This window comes from Aedes albopictus, chromosome 2, assembly GCF_035046485.1.
Source record: "Aedes albopictus strain Foshan chromosome 2, AalbF5, whole genome shotgun sequence".
NCBI classification, from domain to species: Eukaryota; Metazoa; Arthropoda; class Insecta; order Diptera; family Culicidae; genus Aedes; species Aedes albopictus.
The window spans coordinates 389,325,383-389,351,206 of record NC_085137.1 but is presented as its reverse complement, the minus strand read 5'-3'; the positions used below and the strand labels follow the sequence as shown (position 1 = coordinate 389,351,206).

General features: G+C 42.4%; 2 protein-coding genes across 4 annotated transcripts in view; one reads left to right on the top strand and one right to left on the bottom strand.

Annotated features, from left to right (window-relative positions):
• Window positions 1-25,824, top strand: part of LOC109404591 (lactosylceramide 1,3-N-acetyl-beta-D-glucosaminyltransferase) — a 142,742-nt gene that overhangs the window by 97,694 nt on the left and 19,224 nt on the right. The gene's annotated exons all lie outside the window — the stretch shown is intronic.
• On the bottom strand, window positions 16,149-18,492 carry LOC134288871 (uncharacterized). Its single transcript, XM_062854786.1, has 2 exons — window positions 17,390-18,492; window positions 16,149-17,333 (listed from the first exon to the last, which is right to left on the bottom strand). Exon 2 carries the CDS (start codon window positions 17,220-17,222, stop codon window positions 16,149-16,151), a length of 1,074 nt encoding a protein of 357 aa, XP_062710770.1. The 5' UTR covers window positions 17,223-17,333; window positions 17,390-18,492.

Below are 25,824 nucleotides of genomic sequence, written 5' to 3'. Positions count from 1 at the left end.
GCGATATCTTTTTTATTTTTCAATAAAATCATTATCAGTTTTTTGCGTAACTTTCTATAGCTATTCTCAAATGTAGGAAAAATATAACATTATGCAAAATGTTTTTTATTGTGTAACTGAAGCGGTTTTCGTAAAACATCAATGAAAACCCATTTCTCAAAATTCGACATAACTTTCCACATACTTAACATGCACATTTTCATGAAGTTTTTAATGTATTGAAATCTAATACTATTCTACTAAAGGTAAAGCTCAATAGTTGGTCAGTAATAATGCACCAAGCATTCTCCAGCTTGATATAGTAAGTTGCCTTGTTTTCATAGAAATTATTAAAAAATGCTCATTTAAGTCCTGTGTTGCAATAGCATCACGGATTCGGCTAAAAATTTGTCCAGAGTAGTTGAATGTTGCCCTCTGAATGATACAGAAGAAAAATTTACTTTTAATTGCATTTTTCATCAAAAATTCAATCCATGAATATGGTTTTATTAAAATATTTAATATTTTTTGTTCCATTGATGCAGATTTTCGACTCTAGCGAATCTTGTTATTATTTATTTTCAACAAAGTTGGTCCTATGTTATTGTACACCTTATTTAATAATAATCGGATGCATACTTTTTATTTCCAACATCATTGTTATGCAAAATTTTGCATTTGGTTGCATTGTTATTTGGAAGAACTTTCAAAGAACGAAACTGTTTTGATTACTGTGTCTGTAATGGCGTACAGTAACCAAACCAGCAATGCTATTAAGAAGCAGTTTTCTGAATTTAAAATCACATTATGCCCACTTTCGACTGGATGCATAAAAACATTGATTATTTCATATTTTCATACTCTTTTTGCTTTACAATTGAATTTTATTCAAAAAATCGAATCTCACTTGAGACCTCAATATCTCAACACTTAGTTTTCCAATTGAGTTTAAATTTTGCCAGAATGTTTACTACTCATGCTGCTGCAGCATGGCACATACTTTTCTGGTATTAATAGTGATATACCATATGTGAACAGTAATTTTATATATATTTTCAATTTTCAGCAATCGAAAAAATCACCTTATTTAACACTTCGCCGATTTTCTTGAAAATAAAACTATTTTTATTCGATTCAAAAATTATTACTATAATGCATGATGATGTACTGAACAACGAAACAAGGGTGGTTAAATTTGAACTACACGTCTTCTTTTTATAGCATTGTAAAGTTGTCCGTTTTATAAATTGAACAGTCCTTATATTACAAGATGAACCCTGGTAGGAATCCTTGGAAAAATTGCGGTAATTTTTTAGAACTGGAAATCTTTTCGACATGGCTCTGTACTAGGGTCCAGACTATGGTGCAATATCAGTAGTCACCTGACAAGACTGATATTGCGCAACTCTGACTGGAAGAACAACAATAATGTTTTGCCTTACTTTTTAAACAGACGTGTCGGATCACTTTGCGGTATTCGACAAAGTTGTTTGGTATACAGTCACCTACAATAATACTAAAGGGTTTATTTATTGAACGCTTACAGCGCTACCTAGCGGCAAAACTCGAAAACTTAAGATTTCTGCATACATTTGGTCAAGTTTTCCCATACAAACTTCAAGCATGTTGAGCGCCCCCTTAGGTTTAATCGATTTTGCTTAAATTTTGAACGTAGCTTTTGGGAGTCCAAAACAACTAATTCAGGAGGTAAGACTTGGCATTTTTCGAAATTTTTGTTTTTCATATAAGTGTGGGCCACCTAACTCTGTACACTACAACGGTTTTGTTGAAGACGCCATCTTTACATTTCTTTACTGAGCCGATATATAAATAATAGCAGCTTTTTCTCATCAGTGAAACTTGTTCGATGGTGACAAGTTGTTCGAAGGAACAACTTTTCCGAAGACATTGTGCTGAAATATTGTGTAATTCTTAAGATATTCACTTCAAAAGTACTGTCCTATAAATAGGACTCTGGGCGGGTATGGGTTAATAGGTAATACTGAAGATGAGGCGTCACAGTTCGCGGATTGCATATGTGCAGGCGTGAAACTGATCATACTGTGCTGTGGTGATGTTCTAAGAAAAGGAAAAAGTGGTTCCTGCTACCCATTTTCGGTTCTAGCGATGGCTATGATCATGAGTTGTATATTTAGGATGATATAAATTAGGCAGAAAAGGACGGATCAGGGATTAAACTCAGAATTTTCTGAATACGAATTAGAAGCGGTTACCGTTAGTTAGACCACCAAGCCCATCTCCATCGATACCATTTGTATTTAACGAGAAATTCAGTACTTCCTCACAATAGCTGAAGCACACACCCTTCTAATGCAGTTATAAACCAATTCATTCCGAACCGCCATCGAGGGTGAAACTCAATCGAAACCGCTATTAAATCGAAACTCAATAACGGATGGATTGACGACAGTGTGGAACCACAGACAAAAAGGCATAACACTCTCAACCGTAACAAATTATTCAGTGAATTCAGCAATCGCTTCGAATACATCTAAGCACAGACATTTAGAATCCCAATATGGCCGCCGCAATGGCCGATTTTGCCACCTACTCACGATTTTGAGCGCACAAATCTTGTTGTAAACAAAAGCAACGCACCTGCTCTTCTTACTTTAAGCTTATCGCAAGTGAGCAAGAACAAAATTATTGCTGTTTGAAGCTTGCTTCTTGAGATTTGTGCGCCAGAAGTTCTGATACACAGTTGAAGCGGGATTCCAAGACGTTTGTCCTTAACCTTGTTGTGTGTCACATTGGCAGAAGAAGGGTGCTCATACCCTAATTGTTTGTCACACGATATTCGAATATCTGTTTATCTATGGTAGAACTAGGCTCTCTCCAAATACATATGCATCATTCCATTTGGCTGCAGCAGCAACAGTCGAATGGGCACGTATGCAGTATAAAATATGGCAAACGCTTCGTCATATTTCGAATGCCACGTCCTCCTGTTTCAGCTAACAACAACGGGCAGGCGGGCAGATATATCGGGAATAAACAATAGCGATCAATATAGGACGTGTGTTTTGTTCGAATTCGAATCCTATTGGTAGGTTACCTGGGCGAGCGAGCACCATATTTGAGCCTGATGGGCAGTATAGCAAAAAAAAAAGCGGGATAAGTCTTCTGGGTACGCTGCAGACACGTTCGTCCAGTGAAGAACGACGCGACAGAACCATCATCGACAGACATATGGACGGAATAAATCGTGATGGTGGGTTTGGTCGCACTTCAAGTCCGGCAGGAAAAGTATAAGCTTTTTGCAAGGCGTTTTGCCTTTGTTCGAAGGCATGATAGGGCTTGTAAATTAACTTTTGCTTTTAACCCTAATTGCCTTCCACCACCAAGAGAGAATTGGGTTACTTCTGGTGGTCACTCTCATCGTCTGGAAGGGTGCTGGTGAGCACCACAAGCATACCTAGAAAGGGGGTGGGGAGCAAAATCTCCCACTAAGTGAAAACAATCATTTCATTGATTCACTGACGACAGAGATAACACAATGTTCAGTATACATATTTAATTTCAAACGAAATCTAGAGATCATCATCAACCGTTTCAGCATAATAGTCCGACTCCGTCTTCCGGTGTTTCCTTTCCGTACAATTAGCCCGTCTTTTTCTTTTGTACAACACACAACAGAACTTGGAAACCGGCGCGCTACGGCTTCCACACACATCGCAAAAAGTGCATATTTTTATGAACAACAATGGGAAAATTGCAGTTGCAGCGGTAGTACCCCTTCCGTTTGACCTGCCGGTCGTCGTCGTCGTCGTCGGCAGGACATTATTTGAAAATTTGCCTTAGCTTGCAACTTTTCCCCCTTTGTTGTTAGTCAAAGTCAAACTGATGTGCTTTATAGAGGGAACAAGTAATGCCGCCGCCGCTGCTAGTGGCGATAAGGGAAGAGACGTAACGGAAGGACCTCATCGTCGTCGTCGTTGTTGGTTGTCGGCGGCAGTCATCCGCTTCCGTGCTGTGCGCGATTGCAATTGCATTAGGCAGGCTCTTGTACCTACCTACTTGCTATTTGTGGAACAATGTCAAACAGTAAGTAGTAGTGTACGGACGGATGGACGGTACTTTTGAGGGCGAAAGAAGAAACGGGCCGTCGTCGCCACCATCGCCTGGCGATTGTAAAGATTTCCCGTTGCGTGAGCTCTCAGCAGGAGGAAAGTTATGCCCAGGATTCCAACTGAGTGAAAGCATCCGTTTCGTCCGGGTGTTTCGTTCGAGTCCGAGGCGAATGGGAGTGACGGAGGTGCTGAAGCTGGTAACTACATTGGAAGACATGAAGATGTCTGCCGTTGCAGTTGAACATATCTAGGTACCTAGCTGATAACTTAAGATATCGAATGGGATGATGCCATGATGGTCAACTTTACAGGAATGAGAAAAAAGAAATGCTGAGTAAAAAAAGGGCTGCAAAACGGTGAGTCGATAAGGAGAGCGTCCAATATAGCTCTGGTCCTCACAAGTTCCTACCTCATGCTTCCACGGGTCAAGCGATGACAAAGACCGCCAGCTAAGAGTTGTGTGCTTAGCTGGTAGTGCAGCCTGGGCACTGTTGTCCTTCTGACTTCAGCTAGATTGAGGAGGTACGATCCGAGTGTCTGTTCACCAAGGAGGTGTGGCTCAAACAGCGTCTGTTCTGGCATCCAGCGGCTGAGTAAGAAACGCTGCACCACGCCCAGCTAGATCCAAGGTGGTAGCCCCATCAGCGTGGTCGGCCCAGTGTTGGTTGGGACGTTAAACAGAACTGGCACGATGGCCCTCCGGTGAGACAGGAGTGTTGGCGTAGGCCCAATAAGCCACCTGTAAAAATCCCCATTGCGAATAACATAGGAGAAAATACGACTCGATACAATCGGCAAAGACCCACGCGACGAAATAAGGACTACGACTGGAAACTTGGAACATGGAATTGCAAGTCACTAGGTTTCGCAGGATGTGACAGGATAATCTACGACGAACTACATCCCCGCAACTTCGACATCGTGGCGTTGCAGGAACTTTGTTGGACTGGACAGAAAGTGTGGAAAAGCGGGCATCGAGCGGCTACCTTCTACCAAAGCTGTGGCACCACCAATGAACTGGGAACAGGATTTATAGTGTTGGGCAAGATGCGACAACGTGTGATCGGGTGGCAGCCGATCAACGCAAGGATGTGCATGTTGAGAGTTAAGGGCCGTTTCTTCAACTACAGCATCATCAACGTCCACTGCCCACACGAAGGGAGACCCGATGACGAGAAAAAAGCGTTCTACGCGCAGTTAGAGCAAACATACGATGGTTGCTCACCGCGTGACGTGAAAATCGTTGTCGGCGACATGAACGCGCAGGTAGGAAGGGAGGAAATGTACAGACCGGTAATCGGGCGAAACAGCCTGCACGCCGTATCGAATGATAACGGCCAGCGATGCGTAAACTTTGCAGCCTTCCGTGGTATGGTAGTCCGAAGCACCTTCTGCCCCCGCAAAGATATCCACAAAGCCACCTGGAGATCACCCGACCAACAAACAGAAAATCAAATCGACCACGTTCTAATCGACGGTAAATTCTTCTCGGATATAACCAATGTCTGCACATACCGCAGTGCGAATATAGATTCGGATCACTACTTAGTCGCTGTATGCATGCGCTCAAAACTTTCGACAGTTATCACCACGCGTCGAAGTCGAACGCCGCGGCTCAACATCGAGCAACTTCATAACGTAGAAGTGGCTCAAGACTACGCGCAGCAGTTAGCAGTGGCCCTACCAACGGAAGAGCAGCTTGGCGCAGCTACACTTGAAGATGGCTGGAGGGACATCCGATCCGCCATAGGTAGTACCTCGGCTACAGCACTAGGCTTCGCGACTCCGAATCACAGAAACGACTGGTACGACGGCGAATGTGAACAGTTGAAAAACGAGAAGAATGCAGCATGGGCGAGAATGCTGCAACACCGTACGAGAGCGAATGAGGCACGTTACAAACAGGCGCGGAACAGGCAGAACTCAGTCTTCCGGATGAAGAAGCGCCAGCAGGAAGAACGAGATCGCGAAGCGATGGAAGAGCTGTACCGCGCTAAGGACACACGAAAGTTCTACGAGAAGCTAAACCGCTCGCGCAGAGGCTTTGTGCCGAGATAATCACGGGAATATTCTCACGAGCGAGCGTGAGGTGGTCGAGAGGTGGCGGCAGCATTACGATTGAGCACCTCAATGGCGACGTTGCAAGTACCGAAGGTGGCGTGGTAACAGATCTAGGAGTATGTGCACAGGACGAAAGACTTCCGGCCCCTGACCTTCAAGAGATTGAGGAGGAGGTTGGCCGGTTGAAAAACAACAAAGCCGCTGGAGCAGATCAACTACCAAGCGAGCTTCTAAAATACGGTGGAGAAGCACTGGTGAGAGCACTACACTGGGTCATTACCAAGATTTGGGAGGAGGAAGTATTACCGGAGGAATGGATGGAAGGTATCGTGTGTCCCATCTACAAAAAGGGCGACAAGTTGGATTGCGGGAACTACCGCGCGATCACACTACTGAGCGCTGCCTACAAGATACTCTCTCAAATTTTATGCCGCCGACTATCACCGATTGCAAGAGAGTTCGTGGGGCAATATCAGGCTGGATTTATGGGTGAACGCGCTACAACGGACCAGATGTTCGCCATCCGCCAGGTGTTGCAGAAATGCCGCGAATACAACGTGCCCACACATCACTTATTCATCGATTTCAAAGCGGCGTATGATACAATCGATCGAGAACAGCTATGGCAGATTATGCACGAATACGGATTCCCGGATAAACTGATATGGTTGATCAAGGCGACGAGTGATGTGCGTAGTTCGAGTATCAGGGCTCTCGAGTCCCTTCGAATCTCGCAGAGGGTTACGGCAAGGTGATGGTCTTTCGTGCTTGCTGTTCAACATTGCTTTGGAGGGTGTAATAAGAAGAGCGGGGATAAACACGAGTGGGACGATTTTCACGAAGTCCGTTCAGCTGCTTGGCTTCGCCGATGATATTGATATTATTGCTCGTAAATTTGAGACGATAGCGGAAACGTACATCCGACTAAAGAGTGAAGCCAGGCGAATCGGATTAGTCATTAATGTGTCGAAGACAAAGTACATGATGGCAAAGGGCTCCAGGGAGGAATCAGCGCGCCCGCCACCCCGAATTTATATCGAGGCAGTTGAAGAATTCGTGTACTTGGGCTCACTAGTGACCGACGACAACGACACCAGCAGAGAAATTCAGAGGCGTATTGTGGCAGGGAATCGTGCCTACTTTGGACTCCGCAGAACTCTACGATCGAATAAAGTTCGCCGTAACACGAAGTTAACCATCTACAAAACGTTGATTAGACCGGTCGTCCTCTATGGGCACGAAACATGGACCCTACGTGCAGAGGACCAACGCGCCCTTGGAGTTTTCGAACGGAAGGTGTTGCGTACCATCTACGGCGGAGTGCAGATGGAAGACGCGACTTGGAGAAGGTGAATGAACCACGAGCTGCATCAGCTGCTGGGAGAACCAACCATCGTCCATACCGCGAAAATCGGGAGGCTACGGTGGGCGGGTCACGTCATCAGGATGTCGGATAGCAACCCGACTAAAATGGTTCTCGAGAGTCATCCGACCGGTACAAAAAGACGTGGAGCGCAGCGAGCTAGGTGGGTCGACCAAGTGGAGGACGATCTGCGGACCCTACGCAGAGTGCGGAACTGGAGACAAACAGCCATGGACCGAGTGGAATGGAGGCGGCTACTATGTACAGCAGAGGCCACCCCGGCCTTAGCCTGACCGGTAAGGTAAGTATGAGTAAAAATATTGCGCATATCTAAGTTAATGAATAAATTGAAAACTTTGTGTATATGTGTAGTGTATACATAAAGAAGCAAAGGTAAACGACGCTCGCTACATAATTATTTAAGTTGAAAATGTGGAAGATATTTTCAGAAAAAGGTAAACAAACAAGAAGGTAAAAATTAGCTTATGTTGATAATCACATTACTAAAACAAAAAAAAACTAGCAGTGTAGTATCAAATAACTCTAAACGTGTTTTCTATAGTACAATTGTAATCTGTAGAACAGGTCAGTCTGCTGGTCACGAGACGCCTTTGCAAACACAATAACACATGAAATATATCACTTTTAGCTATTTTGGCAAACCCCCGACCCCAGTACAATCCGGAATATCACCGGAGTGGCTCCGGATATTGCATGGCCACTTGAGTACAATAAACTTGCACCCATTTATGATCGATTGAAGGCGACTTCAAAAGAATCGGATGAAAATTGACGAAATGCCAGCATTTTGAAAACGAGTTGTCGGGGGTCGGGTACTCTCTCTCTCTCTTCTTGGCGTAACGTCCTCATTGGGACAAAACCTGCTTCTCAGCTTAGTGTTCTATGAGCACTTCCATAGTTATTAACTGAGAGCTTCCTCTGCCAATGATAATTTTGCATGCGTATATCGTGTGGCAGGCACGAAGATACCCTATGCCCAAGGAAGTCAAGGAAATTTCCTTTACGAAAAGATCCTGGACCGACCGGGAATCGAACCCGTCACCCTCAGCATGGTCATGCTGAATACCCGTGCGTTTACCGCCTCGGCTATATGGGGGTCGGGTACGTGAAGGTTAAAAATAAAAACAAAACTTTAACAGATAATGTTGTCACCGAAACTCTTTTTGCGTTCCCAATTCACTCAAACACGGATGTTTTATGGGATGTGCTTTAGCTGTAAGTTTATTTAGTTAGTTTAGATTTGCATGTGCATGAACCATTAATACTTACAAATTTTCGGTAATTCTTCACAAAATTCTTCCCTTTTGGTCTTCCAATTTAGGTTATCAAATTACTAGAATAACAAATTTGCATGAACTTTATCCATAGGTAATCAACTATTACTATACTCACTTCCAAATTCACCTTTAGTTACAAAAAGTAGGTTTTTATCAAATTTTAATAACTAGTTTAGGAATAACTAATGAAATAATCAACTTTCAGCAGAGTAAATTCTGGCACGTTTCTTTGCGAGCACGAAGTTTTTTTGTTTTTCTTTGTGCAATAGTTCAATAATGCCACCTCGTCCCGTATCATTCATTCGATCGCAATAGTTGTCAACAATAGACACGATCGAAATAGAACGGCGACTCGCGTGTTAGGCCATCTCCATCGCAGGGAGGGTTTCGTCGTAACACAATGGACGTGTGCTGATCATACCTTCCGCTTCGATGATCACGGTTTCTAACGTTTCGTCGTCTGGCTTCCGGGACTCGTCCAGCGTCGGTTTTATAGCATCCTTAACAGATCGAACCAGTCTTTCCCAGACTCCACCCATGTGGGGTGTTCCAGGGGGGTTGAATGACCAACGGGTATTGGAATTGGTGAATACCGCTGCTAATCTCTGATTTCGTTCCTCGATCTCCTTTCTAAGCTGATCACGGTGCTCCATTTACCGTTATTATAAAATAAAATATACCATCAAAACCTGAAACGCGATTCTCTCTATTTATCTATCCTACACCTCTGGGCAAATTTTAAAAATCATCGTTGGGCGAAATTTTGAGTTACGCCCTTTTAAAGGGCCTAACCTCTAAAAAATCGTGTTTTCTTTAGAATAACACCACATTTCATGACAGAATCATGAATTAAAGGCATCAGTAACAAAAATTATCATGAATAATATTTAAATTTGGTAGTATGCATCCATATAAATATTAGTGGAGCGCATTTTCTATCAAAATTGGTCATTACATCAATATACGGTAGGTGTTCCTAGGGCCTATAGAAAACAAACATTTCATCGGTGTAACAATTCAATTAAAAGTATATTGTATTGTGATTCCACATGTCTATAGATGTTCATATTACTCTCAGTCAAGGCGATAGTATTTACATGCATCCAGCACAAACATTTCAAAAGGGCGTAACTGATCTACAACACAATATCTTCTCCCATAGCTGTAGATCGTATCTCATCTTTCCCAGGACACCAACAACCACTATCGGAAAGAATTGCATTTTCTCCGTCCAGTAGTATTTGTACATTGCGACGGAGAGATAAAGGTTTGGTTTCAGCAAGCAGTTTCGCCTTTTTGAAATGTTAGCACCGATATATTAAGAGCGTACACTCTCTATACAGCAAATCTGCTTTAAAAACAATAGTCAAAAATATGGGCAACCATAAATTAAACAAAAAGAAATATGTCTATGTGAGAAATATATATAGCTTAAGATAGAATAGAAAACCAAAATATGGAAAGGCCAAAAGACAAAAAGTCGGAACAGGCAACAAATAATCAAGCATAATTTGCAGGGTGAAATTTTAATCTTCTTTCAAAACATGTAGGTAAGACCTTTTGTCCCTTCTAAATTTACTTTTATTCGACCTTTTGTCTTTAATTTTTTATCATTTATACGTTTTGTCTTCATCAGCTTCAGCATTTCAGAAGGGCGTAACTGCTTTTTTGATACTGCACCTTCTTATATGGATGAAGATTGCATGTCACTCCTCTAATGTAAGCCATCAAAAAAGGAACATTCTTTTCGTTTAGAAGTGCCATGCTATAGCTTTGAAAATTGTTGTTGTTGTTGTTTTGGAAAATTGTTACGCCCTGTTGAAATGCTGAGGCTGAGAAGACAAAACGTAGAAATGAAAAAAAAAATAGGGAGAAAATAGATTATCGCGCAAAAATGTTCAAAATCGCTCATAGATCGTCGCCGGTACATCACATCGCGTTCGTATCTTCTACGATATGTGCGGAAAATAGCTAAGGATTGACCGCGCAGAAGTCATCAAAACAGTTAAATGCAACCACGCATATCTGTTTACATTTTTGCAAAACTTTGCGCGATATTTTTTCTTGCAATGTATAATAGGTCGATAAAAGTAAAATTAGTAGGAACAAAAGGTCTTACCTACATATTAAAAAAAGGGAGAATTTTCATGCAGCATATTATGTTCGATTATTTGTAATGCTTTTGGTTTTTCTATTCTAATAAGTTATAATTTAAGATATTTGGCACACAGACATTTTTCTTTTTGTTTAATTTATGGTTGCCCATATTTAACATTTCAAAAAGGCGAAACTGCTTGCTGAAACCAAACCTTTATCTCTCCGACGCAATGTACAAATACTACTGGACGGGAAAAATGCAATTCTTTCCGATAGTGATTGTTGGTGTCCTGGGAAAGACGAGATACGATCTACAGCTATGGGAGAAGATATTGTGTTGAAGATCAGTTACGCCCTTTTGAAATGTTTGTGCTGGATGCATGTGAATACTACCGCCTTGACTGAGAGTAATATGAACATCTATGGACATGTGGAATCACAATACAATATACTTTTAACTGAATTGTTACACCGATAAAATGTTTGTTTTCTATAGGCCCTAAGAACACCTACCGTATATTGATGTAATTACCAATTTTGATACATAGAAAATGCACTCCACTAATATTTATATGGATGCATACTACCAAATTTCAATAGGGTATCGCGCTACTTGGGCGGTGGTTTTCTTCGTCTGTTATTTTCGTCTGTTTTCCACTGTAATTCGGTCAATTTTGAACCGATTGACTTGAAATTTTGTACACGGGTAGATACTATACCTATCTCACCGCATTCCAAGAATTGTGTCAATTGGTTCAAGATTGACTGAGTTATAGTGAAAAACAGACGAATATAGAAGCCACCGCCCAAGTAGCGCGATTCCCTATTATTCATGATAATTTTTGTTACGGATGCCTTTATTCATGATTCTGTTATGAACGGTGGTGTTATTCTACAGAAAACACGATTTTTTAGAGGTTAGGCCCTTTAAAAGGGCGTAACTCAAAATTTCGCCCAACGATGATTTTTAAAATTTGCCCAGAGGTGTAGGATAGATAAATAAAGAGAATGGCGTTTCAGGTTTTGATGGTATATTTTATTTCATAATAACGGTAAATGGAGCACCGTGTGATTGTTGGCTCCGTGGAAGTTGGTACCATTATCAGTAAAAAATTCGGCTGGTGAACCTCGCCTGGAAACGAAGCGACGTATTGCTTGAATGCACGACTCCGTCGACATGCTATGGACGACCTCCATGTGAACTGCCCGAATGCTCAAGCACGTGAAAAGTGCAATCCATCGCTTGGCATTGCTGCGCCCAACCTTGACTAAAACAGGGCCAAAATAGTCCAGGCCGACGAATGTGAACGGCCGCACAAACGACGTTAGTCGAGCTTTCGGCAGCGGCGCCATTGGAGGCGGCCGTGGATCTGGATCTGGACACCGCAGAACCACGGAACTGCAACGATTTCTCCTTCCCGCTGAGCTGTTTTATTTCTTCGGCGTAGACTTCTCGTTGCGCTAGTTTGAATAGCGTGATCTCTCCATCCGCTAATTCATGTTGCTTCAACACTCCCAGTTCCAGATGTTCTCCTTGTTTATTCCGGGTGAGATTATTGATGAAACGATGAACATATGCCGTGGTACGATGTAACTTTTCCCAGCTGCCAAATCTTCTAACTTCTATCAGCGGTACGGGTTGCTCGGCATGCACACCAACTCGACGGATTTCTTCATTTGTAGTAGGCGGCACTGCCTGCTGCTTCGGCCAGAAACCATGGGTTATCACTATCGAAGTTTGGTCCTTTACCCCATTTCGTTGCAAGATCAGCGACGTTCAGCTCGGTATCGATTTTCCTCCATTCTTGCACGTTTGTCGTGGATAGAATCTCTGCCACACGAAAGCCGACGAACTGCTGATATCTTCGATGATCGGACCGTAACCAAGCAAGCACTGTCTGCGAATCTGTCCACAAAACACGGCGACTAACGGGAAGACTATGCATTGCAGAAACACTGTTGAGTAATCGCGTTCCTAACACAGCAGCTTGAAGCTCCAATCGTGGAATGGACATAATTTTGAGTGGAGCTACCTTCGCTTTTCCAGCAACTAGCGCTACCGCAGGTCCATCCTTAGACTCCACTCGAAAGTAGACTACGCAGGCATATGCTGATTTGCTAGCATCCACAAAGACGTGAATTTGAAGTGCGGAGTACGACTGGTAATCAGCGGCCACGAAGTAGCAGCGGGGAATACGAATAGAGTTGAGTCCCGGAAGAAGCGCCGTCCAACGCCACCATTGTTCGCACAGTTCGGCATCGATAGGCTCATCCCAGTCTACTCCGGATGCCCAAATATCTTGCATGAGTGTCTTTCCATGGATGATGAAGAAGCTGATCAAGCCCAGTGGATCAAACAAGCTCATAACAACACGTAGCACCTCTCGTTTGCACGGCCTGTGGGATTGATCCAGTGCATGTCCAAGATTACCTCGTACTACAAAGTTGTAAGTGAGGTCATCTCCAGTTGGGATCCATTTCATACCAAGAACAGACTCCACGTTGTCTTCCTTTTCGGGCTTGATTGTTTTCTCTGTTTCGGCAGATGATGCTCCCACTTTTGCTGTGACCGTTGCATCATTGGAAAGGAAATTCCTGATCTCGAACCCACCGGCAGCGTGTATCCTCCGAACTTCGCTTCCGCCGTTGGGAAACTGTCAAGATAGTCGTCGACATAGTGATACCGGATGATTGCTGCCACTGCCCTGGGTGATTCGTGCTCAAATTCCTTCGCATTAACATTCTTAACGTGTTGAGCGGAGCTTGGAGAGCACGTCGCACCGAATATGGCAATGTCCATGACGTATACTTCGACTTTGGACGATACATGATCCCGCCACAAAAAACGTTGATATTGTCGATCTTCTTGTCTGATGAACAGGCGATGAAACATCTCCTTGATGTCTCCCGTCAGGGCAACGGCATAAAGACGGAAGTGATAGAAGACTTCGACCAGAGAAGCAAGATAATCGGGTCCTTTAAGGAGAACCGAATTGAGCGATACTCCGTTTACCTTCGCGGCGGCGTCCCAAATAATGCGAACCTTGTTCGGCTTCTTTGGGTTTAACACTACTCCCAGTGGCAGGTACCAGGTCCTCTCTGAACTTGTGATAGCTAGTTCTTCTTCGGTAGCACGGTGTGCGTAGCCTTTCTCCTGATACTCTCGCATTTGCTGCCGGACGCTATTGTACAGCGGTTGTTCCTTCTCCAGACGCTTCTCTAGGGAGTGTAGCCGACGTAACGCCATCCCATAACTGTCCGGTAGCTGGATATAGTCCCATTTCCATAACAAACCGGTCTCGAATCGGTTTCCAACCCTACGTGTGGTAGTTTGAAGCAGCTGTTGTGCCCGTTTATTTTCCTCCGACTCTAGAGGAGTGAGCGGTGGTTGAACACCAGAGTTGTCCAGCGTTATGTAATCTCGGACCAGTTGGTTCAACTCACCCTCCGAATTGGTCCATCCTCCAACGTGAAACCCACAGGTGAATGATTCCGTGACTGAACGTGAGCAAACCGTAGATGCTCCAGCCTAAACGGCACTTGGCTGCCATTGGTTGCCCCCAACGTCCTTCCCGAATTTTCAGTGGAATCGTGAGTTTCAGGTTGTCAAGACCAATAAGGAGTTTCGGTGTGACGTTTTCATAGTCGGCAATCGGCAATCCTCGAAGGTGCGGATACTTTTCCGCCAAGTTCTGGTAACTTAGTGATTGTGTTGGCAACTGGAGACTTTCGACTGTTCGTGCATCCATCATCCTGTAGCGCTTGGTGGACGTCTCGCCGGAGATATTCATTTCGATGACACGGGAGTTTACCTCTTCCCGCTTTACGTTTCCGGTCCACTGGAGATTCAACGTACTTGACGGGCCAGTGACTCCCAGCTCATTGGCTACTGCAACGTCCAGAAGAGAAATTTGCGATCCTTCATCCACAAATGCGAACACTTGAACTCGTTTCTCCTTCGCGTACAGTGTTACAGGCAAAATCCGGAAAATCGGGCCACTCTCACTCAGTAGTTCCGAATGGCTAGTGGACACTGCTAGCGGTACCGCTGGTTCACAAGTATGTAATAACGTATGATGACGAAGACGGCAGCCTTCTATGTCACATCCTTTCCATGTCTTACATGGCCATTTGCCGTGTTGGTTCAAGCAAGTCCTACAGAGTGCATGCTGACTGACAACTTTGAGACGACCATCGATGTTCATCGCCTTGAACAGGAAGCACTCTGTTACTTTATGTCCCTCCTTCTTGCAGACAACACAGACCTTCTTTGTCGGATACACTGGAGATTTCGGATCGTTCTGTAATGAAGTGCACTCCACCGAAGAACTATCCGAGTGTGCGTGGATGAAATTTCGGTCTTTGGGCTTTTGTTGTGCTGTTTTGGTGGCATTCAACATTGGCTGATCATCCATCACTTCAAAGGCTAGCTCCACCACCGACGACATAAACCTTCCAAACGTTCCTAGATTGACTATCGGAATTTCGGTTTTGTACGATGACCACTTCATTCGGTATTCCACAGGAAGCTTTGCAACCAGGTCATGCAACAATGCTGGATTCGCCAAATGCGCCTGTTGTTTCGCTGTCTTCAAGTGTTCCACCAGACTGTCCACCGCTAAACCGAAGTCGACTATACTGTTCAAATTATCCACTTTTGGAGAAGGAAGTTGTCGAATCTTTTCGGTAAGCATAGCATAGCATAGCATAGCATGAATACTTGCACAAATCTTGGATGGAGTTGCAAAGTTGAATATTTCCATTGACATTGCTGATGTCGCTACTATCTTCAATGTCATAGATTCACTCAACTCCACACACCTGGCCAAGTCCTTGCAAGCATTTATAAATCCCTTCATCAACTTAGAAAGAGCCCAGAACTGAAGCATCTTCCAATAGATGAAAGGATGTTGAAAATAGCGAATTTTCAACTTATATGCAGTTAAATATACTGAAATAGAATTATTTATAAATAAATAATATTGGAAAGATCTCACCAATTGTTGTGGGGGTTTTGTGGTTCAATACCGATCATAGTTGTCGAATCTTTTCGGTAAGCGCCCTTATCAGTGTTTCTGGACGACCATACCGCATCTGAAGAGTCTTGATGACATGCGGAACGCTTGCAGGGGAAAGAAGTCTGGAACGTACCATTTCCATCGCCGGGCCTTTGAGACTGCGCTGAAGCCGGATCAGATTTTCATCCATGGAGAATCCACAAGTAGCAGTAGAGCGTTCGAAATTACTTATCCAGATGGGTCAGTCTTCTGGATTACCCGAAAAGGTGGGTAAATCCTTTCCCATGACTTGCCGGGCTGCCAGCTGCCGACTAGTCGGGCCAATGTCGGTAGGATCATACATGCTACCGCTTGCTGCACCTTGAGCTGCATTCCCTGCTGTCAGACGTGTACGAACATCGTACGCGACGTCTTCACCACCATCCTGCTCCGTCTTCTCGCGAGGCATCTCACTGAAGAAGCTCTTCTTTGCTACGTTGAAAATCGGTTCCTGTGCTTCGTTGAATGTTATTTCTCCGGAAATTTCCGGAAGTTTGCCGTTGTCCTTTGCTGCTGACGTGGATTGTATGTTTCCCTCTGTCTGCTCGCCGGACTTTTGCAGCCAACGTCGCACCTTTTCTTCGGAGTTCGTCACCTCACTACCACTGACACTGGACACTTCACTACCGCGTTGAGAGAACTGTCGAACGATGTTCTTTTTTGTTTCTAGTGACAGACGTTTCATCTCCAACATCGCCTTTCGGGTTTTCTCCTCTTCTTCTAATTGCTTTTCCTGAAAAGCCTTCTCTTCAGCTAACTTCTTGCCTTCTAAAGCTAACTCGCGGTCCCTGTTCTGCTTCTCAAGTAATAACTTTTTATTTTTTATCACAAGCTCGGCCTGAAGTTCTTCCGCCCTAATCTGATCCTGCTCATCTACCATCTTTAGCTCGAGTGCGAGCCTTGCCCTAGCACTAGAAGTTGAACTTACTTTTTCATCCGCTCCGGATTTCTTACTTTTCCGCGAAGTTCCTTTGCTGACGACGGATACCTTCGAAGACTTCTCAGCACCAGCAGGGACCGTGAGCCGCTTACTTCCTTTCTTCGCGTCTACCTTACGAGCGCCTTTCGGTGGAATCGGTGTTTGATTCAATATCCCGCATGATCCGCACGTCCACGGAAGGTTGGCGACGCTTCCGTCAACATCTGCGCAGCTATAGTGGTACCATGACCCGCAACCGTCGCACGCCACCATGTCCTCGCTGCTGTCCGGGCGATCACAAGCCACACAATTTGACGGTGATTTGGTCGAACCATCTATTCCACCCGGAAGACTCATCTTGCAATAGGGGATTTCGCTACGAAAATTTCTAAAGAAATTGTTGTCACCGAAACTCTTTTAGCGTTCCCAATTCACTCAAACACGGATGTTTTATGGGATGTGCTTTAGCTGTAAGTTTATTTAGTTAGTTTAGATTTGCATGTGCATGAACCATTAATACTTACAAATTTTCGGTAATTCTTCACAAAATTCTTCCCTTTTGGTCTTCCAATTTAGGTTATCAAATTACTAGAATAACAAATTTGCATGAACTTTATCCATAGGTAATCAACTATTACTATACTCACTTCCAAATTCACCTTTAGTTACAAAAAGTAGGTTTTTATCAAATTTTAATAACTAGTTTAGGAATAACTAATGAAATAATCAACTTTCAGCAGAGTAAATTCTGGCACGTTTCTTTGCGAGCACGAAGTTTTTTTGTTTTTCTTTGTGCAATAGTTCAATAATGCCACCTCATCCCGTATCATTCATTCGATCGCAATAGTTGTCAACAATAGACACGATCGAAATAGAACGGCGACTCACGTGTTAGGCCATCTCCATCGCAGGGAGGGTTTCGTCGTAACAGATAATTTAAGTGAATAGATTAACAATTAGCAAACATCGGTCAACATTAGGACGAGTTTGCTTAACCCGCGAGTGTACGCGCATCATAAAAATCACGCTTGTGGTATACAGCATTAGCGTGGTGTCGCCAAGGGTGGTCGAAGACGCGACTTAGAAAACAATTATTGATTGTAGTAATATTTTACATTCCCTGATGAAGGGTACATAAATTTAACCGAAACGTCAGATATAGGAGCCAAACAACTTTTTATGAAAACTCAATTCAACCGTTATCTAGCGCGTCAGCCCAAAGTCTCCCAAAAGTAATGTTCCTGAACATTTACTTCATTCCTTTTCATATGTCATGCATATCCTTCTTCCTTAAGGGGGCACGGAAAACAATCACAACCCGCACAAACCTCAAAACCATCCCACAGCCGCAGCACAGGAACTCATACAACATCGGATCCCTGCTATCGGTACTTGGTATGGTGCACTTCCGTTCGACTTCACCAAGTTTTTCGGTTGTGGCGGGTGCAGTCTGGTACAACTTCCACGTTCATTACTGACTATGGCTTCGTCGGCTCCACCGTCGTCGTCGTCGTCATTGACTCTCGGTTTGCTCCTGGGGGTGTATGCAATAAAACCATATTTCACTTCCCTTGCTGCGAAACCGCCACCGCCAGTCATAATCTGTAATTACATGTACACTCCCAATTAGGGGTCGCAGTACCGAGCACTTTTGGTGGGTACCGGTATTTCGGTACTGGGGCTTACAGTACCGGTAGTACCGGTAAAATACCGGTACTGGATTTTTTTTTACTAAAATGAAGATTAATCTATTTTGCACAGACAATCTACAATTTACCGGGCATTTGAGAATTCCGTTTCAAGGGATATCATAAAATCTAACCAGAGATACTAAACTAAGCAAAAATATGGATAAATAAAAAAAAAAATCATTGTATGAAACTGTTTTTGGAACTATTGTTTAGCTTCTGCGCAGTTTCACAGGCAGTACCATGGTGAGTCTAAATGAAACAGGATCAATTTTCTTTGTAACAAAATCAGATAGATAGCTGCTAGGTGAAGACAAAAGAAGATTTAACTGATATTTTCCTTGATAATGCGAATGAAATCTAAAAACTGAAGAAATAACAAGAAACCCTATTCGAAGAGGGTATTCTGCTTAGAGGGTTCGAAAAGCCGGTTAAAGAAAAACCGTAAGCTGACAAGTTTTATTCTAAGCTTGCAAATCTTTTTAACGTTCATTAAACCTATCATTGCTATAATATCCTAAATTTGCAGAAAGGTTACATATATGAAATGTTTGTTTTGAATGTTGCACTTTGCACTTGGTTTTAGAGATTTTCGTTTATTTCTATTGCATCTTGGCTATACTTATGACAGGATTTCATCACTTCAGAAGATATTCCGCGGTACCGAAAGTACCGGTACCAAGGTTCAGTCAGTACCGGTATTTCGGTACCAAAAAAAGGTCGGTAATACCGGTATTTTCGGTACCGGTACTACCGGTACTACATCCCTACTCCCAATCTCACTTCAATCTTCCGTTGCACTAGTGCGGTGGAGAAATCCCTCCCCCCCTCCCCCCACTTCTTCGAGTAGCATTCAGGGGCTCAAGCAATTATAGAATGTTGCAGAACTTGTTGTATATTTTGTTTTTAGAAGGAGTGAGTCTTATAAACAAGAAAAGATGGAATATTAGTATGATGTTTGTAGTTATTAGAGACCGAGATCATCTCTGCATTTCCACGGCTATCACAAGAAGGAATTTTACGGGAAAAGTTACAGGATCTATGTAGATCTGGTTAAGGTAAATGATGTCTTTCATATAACCTCTATTCAAATCATTTGTCTTGATTTAGACTGAAACTCTCCATGTTAATTGAAGCAGTTTCTGATGGAATTCTAATTGCTTATAGTGACATACTTCGTTGCTCGTAAAAGCAGAAAGTCAATCGCCAATGAATTGATAATATTTGAATCAGTCTACCGAATATCTGCCACAGTTCGGTGGCTTCACCCATGCTCCTTCCGGATGAGAATTGGTACGAGGTGAAAGTAGCGTCACTCATACCCTTGATCCATCCGCAAATAAAGGCGTCTTTCCTTCGTCTAGGAGAGTCCTACGGCTGCCGGCGTCTGAAATGTTCAAGTGGTGCTTGCCTGTGATTATATCGGCGACGTAAGAAACCGTATACGGTCTGTCTCAGTCGGTTGGTGAGTAGAGTGCTGGGTTCATACATTGCATTGCGCGCTCTGTATACGGCGGCGGCACACATAGTTTCATACAGGATAAGCCGAGGCAATTCCACTCACAAGTGCTCGATTGCGGGGCGGATGATGATTTCATCTCTCTTGGCTTGGATTTTGGAATTTGTAAGTAATCAACCGTAGCCCGTGCGGTACCGATTTGATTTGCTCCTTGGATCAAGGAGTAATACCATGTTTCTTGGCTTGAATAGGTTTTATTTATTCAGATCAACTACTATCACAAATCTTTTTGTAGAGGCAATTTTCTTTTATGTAGATTGGAGAAAATCAGTGACGTCTGGTAACCTCACTCTTCACCTGTTCAACGACTCTAACACTTACAATTTTAGAAAATTTAGAAAAAAGAATCAGATTGGAAATGGGCGTTACAAGTATACCCCAATGTAGTGGACATTTCAATTTTCGAAATAATGATGATGATGATGATTGTGTACCCACCATCAGCGCAAGGATTACCTATGGCTGCAGAGTCATACCGAAAGGGAATGATCTACCTGATGGTTTGTTGTAGCAGGGTAGGCTAAATTTACTGGAAACCTTCGGAAGACTACACGATGATTGTTATCTCGTGACAAAGTCTGGCCACCCCACGAACATTTGTCCAAAAACCAGTTCATTTAACTTCCTTAGGCTACCCCTCCCAATATCCCAAGTAACATGTAATTTAATTATATATATTTAATTATATAGTTAACCAATTACCTGATTTTACCTGAAACAATAAATATTATGATTATGATATATAGAATTTTAATTGACCTACAATTACAACTTTATTTACCTGACAGCGCTGAAAAAATGTTATTTTATTAAAGTTGAAGTTAAAATCCAGCAAATAACACTGAAACAAATGGTATATTAGTAGTGAAAAAACATTATACAAAAATAAAAACACAGAAAAGTAAACTAAATTTCGATTTTATAATTTTCCAGCATTTAAAACAAATAAAGCTGGAAAATTACGAAATCAAGATTGGTTATGGTAGATCTTACGCCGTAACGCACCATTATAAGGTGATCTACCCACGTTACGGGTTAAAACCAACACTATCACACATACATCAATACTCACATCTACACATGCACCTACAACTAGCTGTAAAATACCAGTGGGCGGGACAATGGTGCCTACCCAAATTTTTGTAGGTGGGGCGTTTGGCTTAGTTACATGACTTGGTTCGGCAAGCCCATAAACGTCAATAAGTAGACGTATTTCCCAGTAAAATGCGCAGATGGGCAAATGCCAGGGGGTGCGTTGATAATAGCAAAATAGCAGAATAAGCTTTAGAAGGTTTCGAAGGGGTGGGTTACCGAATGCTCTAGGGGGCTTCTAAGGGGGAAGAGTTTTACGACTTATCAAATCAAGGCATTTCAGGGGCTCATGAGGGTTTCGTAGGAGTTTCCGGGAGATTTTGAAGGTTTTAAGAAAGGTGTCGAGGCGTTTCAAGGATTGTGGCACCTGAAGCTCTTGAAACGCATCGACAGAGGGTTTCTAGTACAGTTTCCGGAAATTTCAGGATGCTATTCAAAGAGGTTTCAAAACAGTTAAAAGTCGTTCCAGGGAATTCCTGAGGGGTGTTTGGTAGTTTCAGAAGCTTTAAAAGATGTTCGGGGGTTCAATGAGCTTTCAATATAGTTTCAGGGTTCCGGGTCATTTGGCCGAACGCCATTTGGCCGAATGCCGTTTGGCCGAACGCCATTTGGCCGAAAGGGTCATTTGGCCGAACGCCGTTTGGCCGAATGCCGTTTGGCCGAAAAAGGTATGATGAACTTAGGTGATCATGCCACTGTTTCCTACATGAGTATAACTCGAAAGAATAGCCTATGATTCAAAGAAGGAAAAATCTCTGACAAAAATATTCTCAGTTTTAACGCCAACTGATCCCTTGATGGTAAAACTATAAAGAAAAGCCTATGACTGAAAGAAGGGCATATTTATGATGTTCATATTGTCAGCTAGAATGCTAGTCAGAGTTTGTCCACGCCTCCTAATCCTTTGGATAAAAATTCGGCCAAACGGCATTCGGCCAAACGACCTTTTCGGCCAAATGGCATTCGGCCAAATGGCATTCGGCCAAACGACATTCGGCCAAACGGCATTCGGCCAAATGGCCGGACACCTAGTTTCAGAGGGTTTAAGAAGAGTTCAAGACGGTTTAGGAGATTTCTTAGTGATTTTTCGGGGTTTCAGGTTTTTTCAGGGAATACTTTCAATATCCTTTCAAATATATCTCCAGAAATCCTTTCGAGATTTTTTCATGGATTGCTCCCGCAGGATTCACCTTGTTTCTGGAATTCCTCCTGGGTTCAGGGATTCCATACGGAAATCATCCAGAGATTCCTCTAGGAATTTCTCCATGTGTTTTTCTTAGTTTGGTTTACCCCAGTTTATTTTCTCGGCATACCTGCGGGGTAGAAGGGGGTCTTTTTGCAACGTCAATCGTGGGTTCTTTGAATTAGATAAACTAAGAGTGGGAGCGCAAGAAAAAAAAAGGATAAACATTATACATATGTGTAGTAAGCCGTAATGTTATACATATAACAGTCCTTTTAAATTTTAACAGCTTTAGCTTTGGGCAGAGGAACCAATTTTGGGCACTTGCTGCTATAACTCAGTTAACTGACATGATTTTTTTTTTTTGTTTTTTTTTTACACGTAGAGATAAGTACGTTATGATATAGTCAAGGACAAACAGACGTAACACCTGGAATAATGTTCGTGAAAATCCATCGCACAGTGGGATGAAAGGTCAAAAACGAGATTTTTTTTTGTAGCGTCTTTCGTCGTGATTTTATCGGCATGGTGTCTTCGGATGAAAATTTTCTAAAAATAGGGCGATGGCGTTTGACGTTAGTTCGCAACTTTGCCACAGGCGGCGCTGCTAAATCCAACTTTCTTATTTGACGTTTTTTCTATATCGTGTTTTCGGTAAACGTTTTTTTTATGAATGGATCCCAAAAAATCGTTTAATCATATATTTCGGAAACGCGCAGTTTTAGAAAGTTGTAATGTTCTACAAAGTTATGTAGAATGACAAAATAATTAACTTTGTAGAAGTGAATAGGGTTCTAAAATGTCGATAGGGTTAGTTATGGCTATTTTTGAGAAAAAATAGCCTTTTTTCCATATTGAACCTCGCTAGGTTCAATATGTATTATTTTAGTTGAATATCCTGATGTTTTCGGCTGTTTTACAGTAACGCCTAGGGAAGGTTCGTTTTATCTCGAGTACAAAAAAAATACATGATAATAACAAGGGAACGCCAATCGCAGCTATACAATATGTATATCCAGATAGTTTTTTCTTCTTCTGCCGGGAGACCGGGTGTCATGATGTGCAAAATTTCCCACCGAATCCATTAGATGTTTTCCTCCTAGTCCTATGCATGGACGGACATGGTATCCCCGAAAGGAGGCGAGAGGGTGTATGTTTAGAAAACGACATTCGCCACTCAATTATTGAAGACAAGTTTCCCGTTTGGTGTTTGTCCGTTCCCTGATCTCCTTACTTATTCCGAACCCCAGAACGGTTAGGTACGTTATTCCCATAGATATAGATTGTGCGAAGTTCGGCTCGGATATGAATTATTACCAACCAGCAGGCGAAACTCTTTCTTACGTGGACGGGGATGTCAGTTTCCCATTGTCATAATGCCGACACCACCAGCCAGCCAGCAGGCTGAAAACTAGGCTCGACCCAGATCGATATGCGCCTCGCACACACATATGGGAAACAGGGAGCCCATCGGAGGACAGCGATTTGCATTTTTCAACCCTTGCCACAGTGTCTGTGTAGGGTGCAGTATATTACCGCGTGTGGAATTTTATTGGCAAAGCCATTGTGCAATTTTTGGCATAATTACAACACTGCACTGTAGTATGGTTTGCCACAACTGGCGTCGGGCGGTCCCGCACGTTTACTGACAACCACCACCGTTTGTTAGCCGGAATTTGTGGGTTTGGTTTTGTGGTGAATGTGAGCGAATGTTCAATTTCTGCGCTAAATTACTAGATTTTGGGTGTTTAATGATTTTGTACGGCCGAAATACGTACGAAAAGCGGTAAACGCGCAGATATTCAGCAAGACCATACTAAGGGTGTCTCTGAGGATGTTCGATTCCCGGTCGATCCAAAAACTTTTTGTTATTAAGTACAAGAAAAATAAATCGTTGTAAAATTCAGCGAGAAATCATACACACTAATGGAATCCGAGAATTAGTGCATATTTACATGAGATATCATGTAAAATTGCATCATGATCTGTAAATCTCCTCAATGCATTGCGGAATCCTATAGACTGCAACTGGTTACGTGACTATAAATGGAGATATACACGATCATTATGTAATTTTACAGGCCATGTGAAGTAAATGTGCATTGAATCAAGTATTCCCTGTATGTGCATGATTTCTCACTGAATTCTACATTGTTTTTGTTTTCAGGGAAATGTTTTAGGTTTCTGCTACGGTTTTGAAATTCTATGTTTAACATCTAAAAGTTCTTCCAAAATGTTTACGCTTCTGCATCATTCCTAGTTAGTCTCGATTGTTGTTTACGGTTTTCGCATCAACTTATGTACAACGTTCCATTATCAAAACTGATAGTTTTACAAACATTGATCGTCACATCGATGCATCGCGTGGGGTTTAAATTCCAAGAGCAGACCGGCTAAATTAAATGATCCATAGAAAAGTTGATAATCCTCTGTCTTCAGTTGTAGTGCGCGGTTGTGTTGGTGCTCCGTTACGAAGAAGCACCCCTCGGGTTCGTTATCTGTATCGACGGCAAGTGTAGACAAGGGTAATCTCAATTAAGGCGTAGGGCAATCAAATCTTAGATTTGTTTGTAAATACGACCATTGGCCATTGTTTGTAAATACGATGATACGTGCGATTGAGAATGAGAACGGATGCCGATTCCACGCGACCAAGAATTTGGTCTGAACTGGATTAAAACAGCTCCGATTTCGCGAAGTCGTCAAAGGAATCAATTTCACTGTTTTTATTCATCGTTATTTAGTTTGATTGCGAGTTATTGTATAGATCAACTATAGCCACAGCTGTACTGCCGTGAATCGTATATCAGTCCCATCTTTGCTGGATTCCCGAGCAAAGTCCAACAACAAAATTACAGCGAATCGAAAACATGATTTGTATTCAGCAACAAATTGATAACATATTTTGATATCATTTTATCTTTACTTAGTTTGATTTCAAGTTTTGCTTTCGGTTTGCTGTCATTTTAAATTAATGTAAATATTTGGTGTTACAATAGTTTTTAAATCTTTTAGTCAACTATGTAAAGTAATTCTAGGAATATAACATTAGTGCAATTATATTATTGCATTTATGATTTGATATTGATTGAAAAACTCCTACATTTAACGATTTTTCATTTTTCTTGCGCTGATAACAAAAATAGTTATCAATTTGCTATGATCGATAGCAGGAATTGTTTTCAATTTGCTGTCACAGGAACATTTTTCTGCTCTCATTTTTGATGTTTTAACCGTTAAAACGACCAAAACGACAACAACCTGAGTTATTAAAATTTGCAATATCACAACATCAAAATTAGTTTTCAATTTGCTATCAGACTTTGCTCGGGTTTCCTATGCAAATGGGACAGATATGGGATTCACGGCAGTGTATAGGTGTGGGTATTCAGCATGACTATGCTGAGGGTGACGGTTTCGATTCCCGGACTGTCCATGAAACTTTTCGTAAAGGAAATTTCCTTGACTTCCATGGGC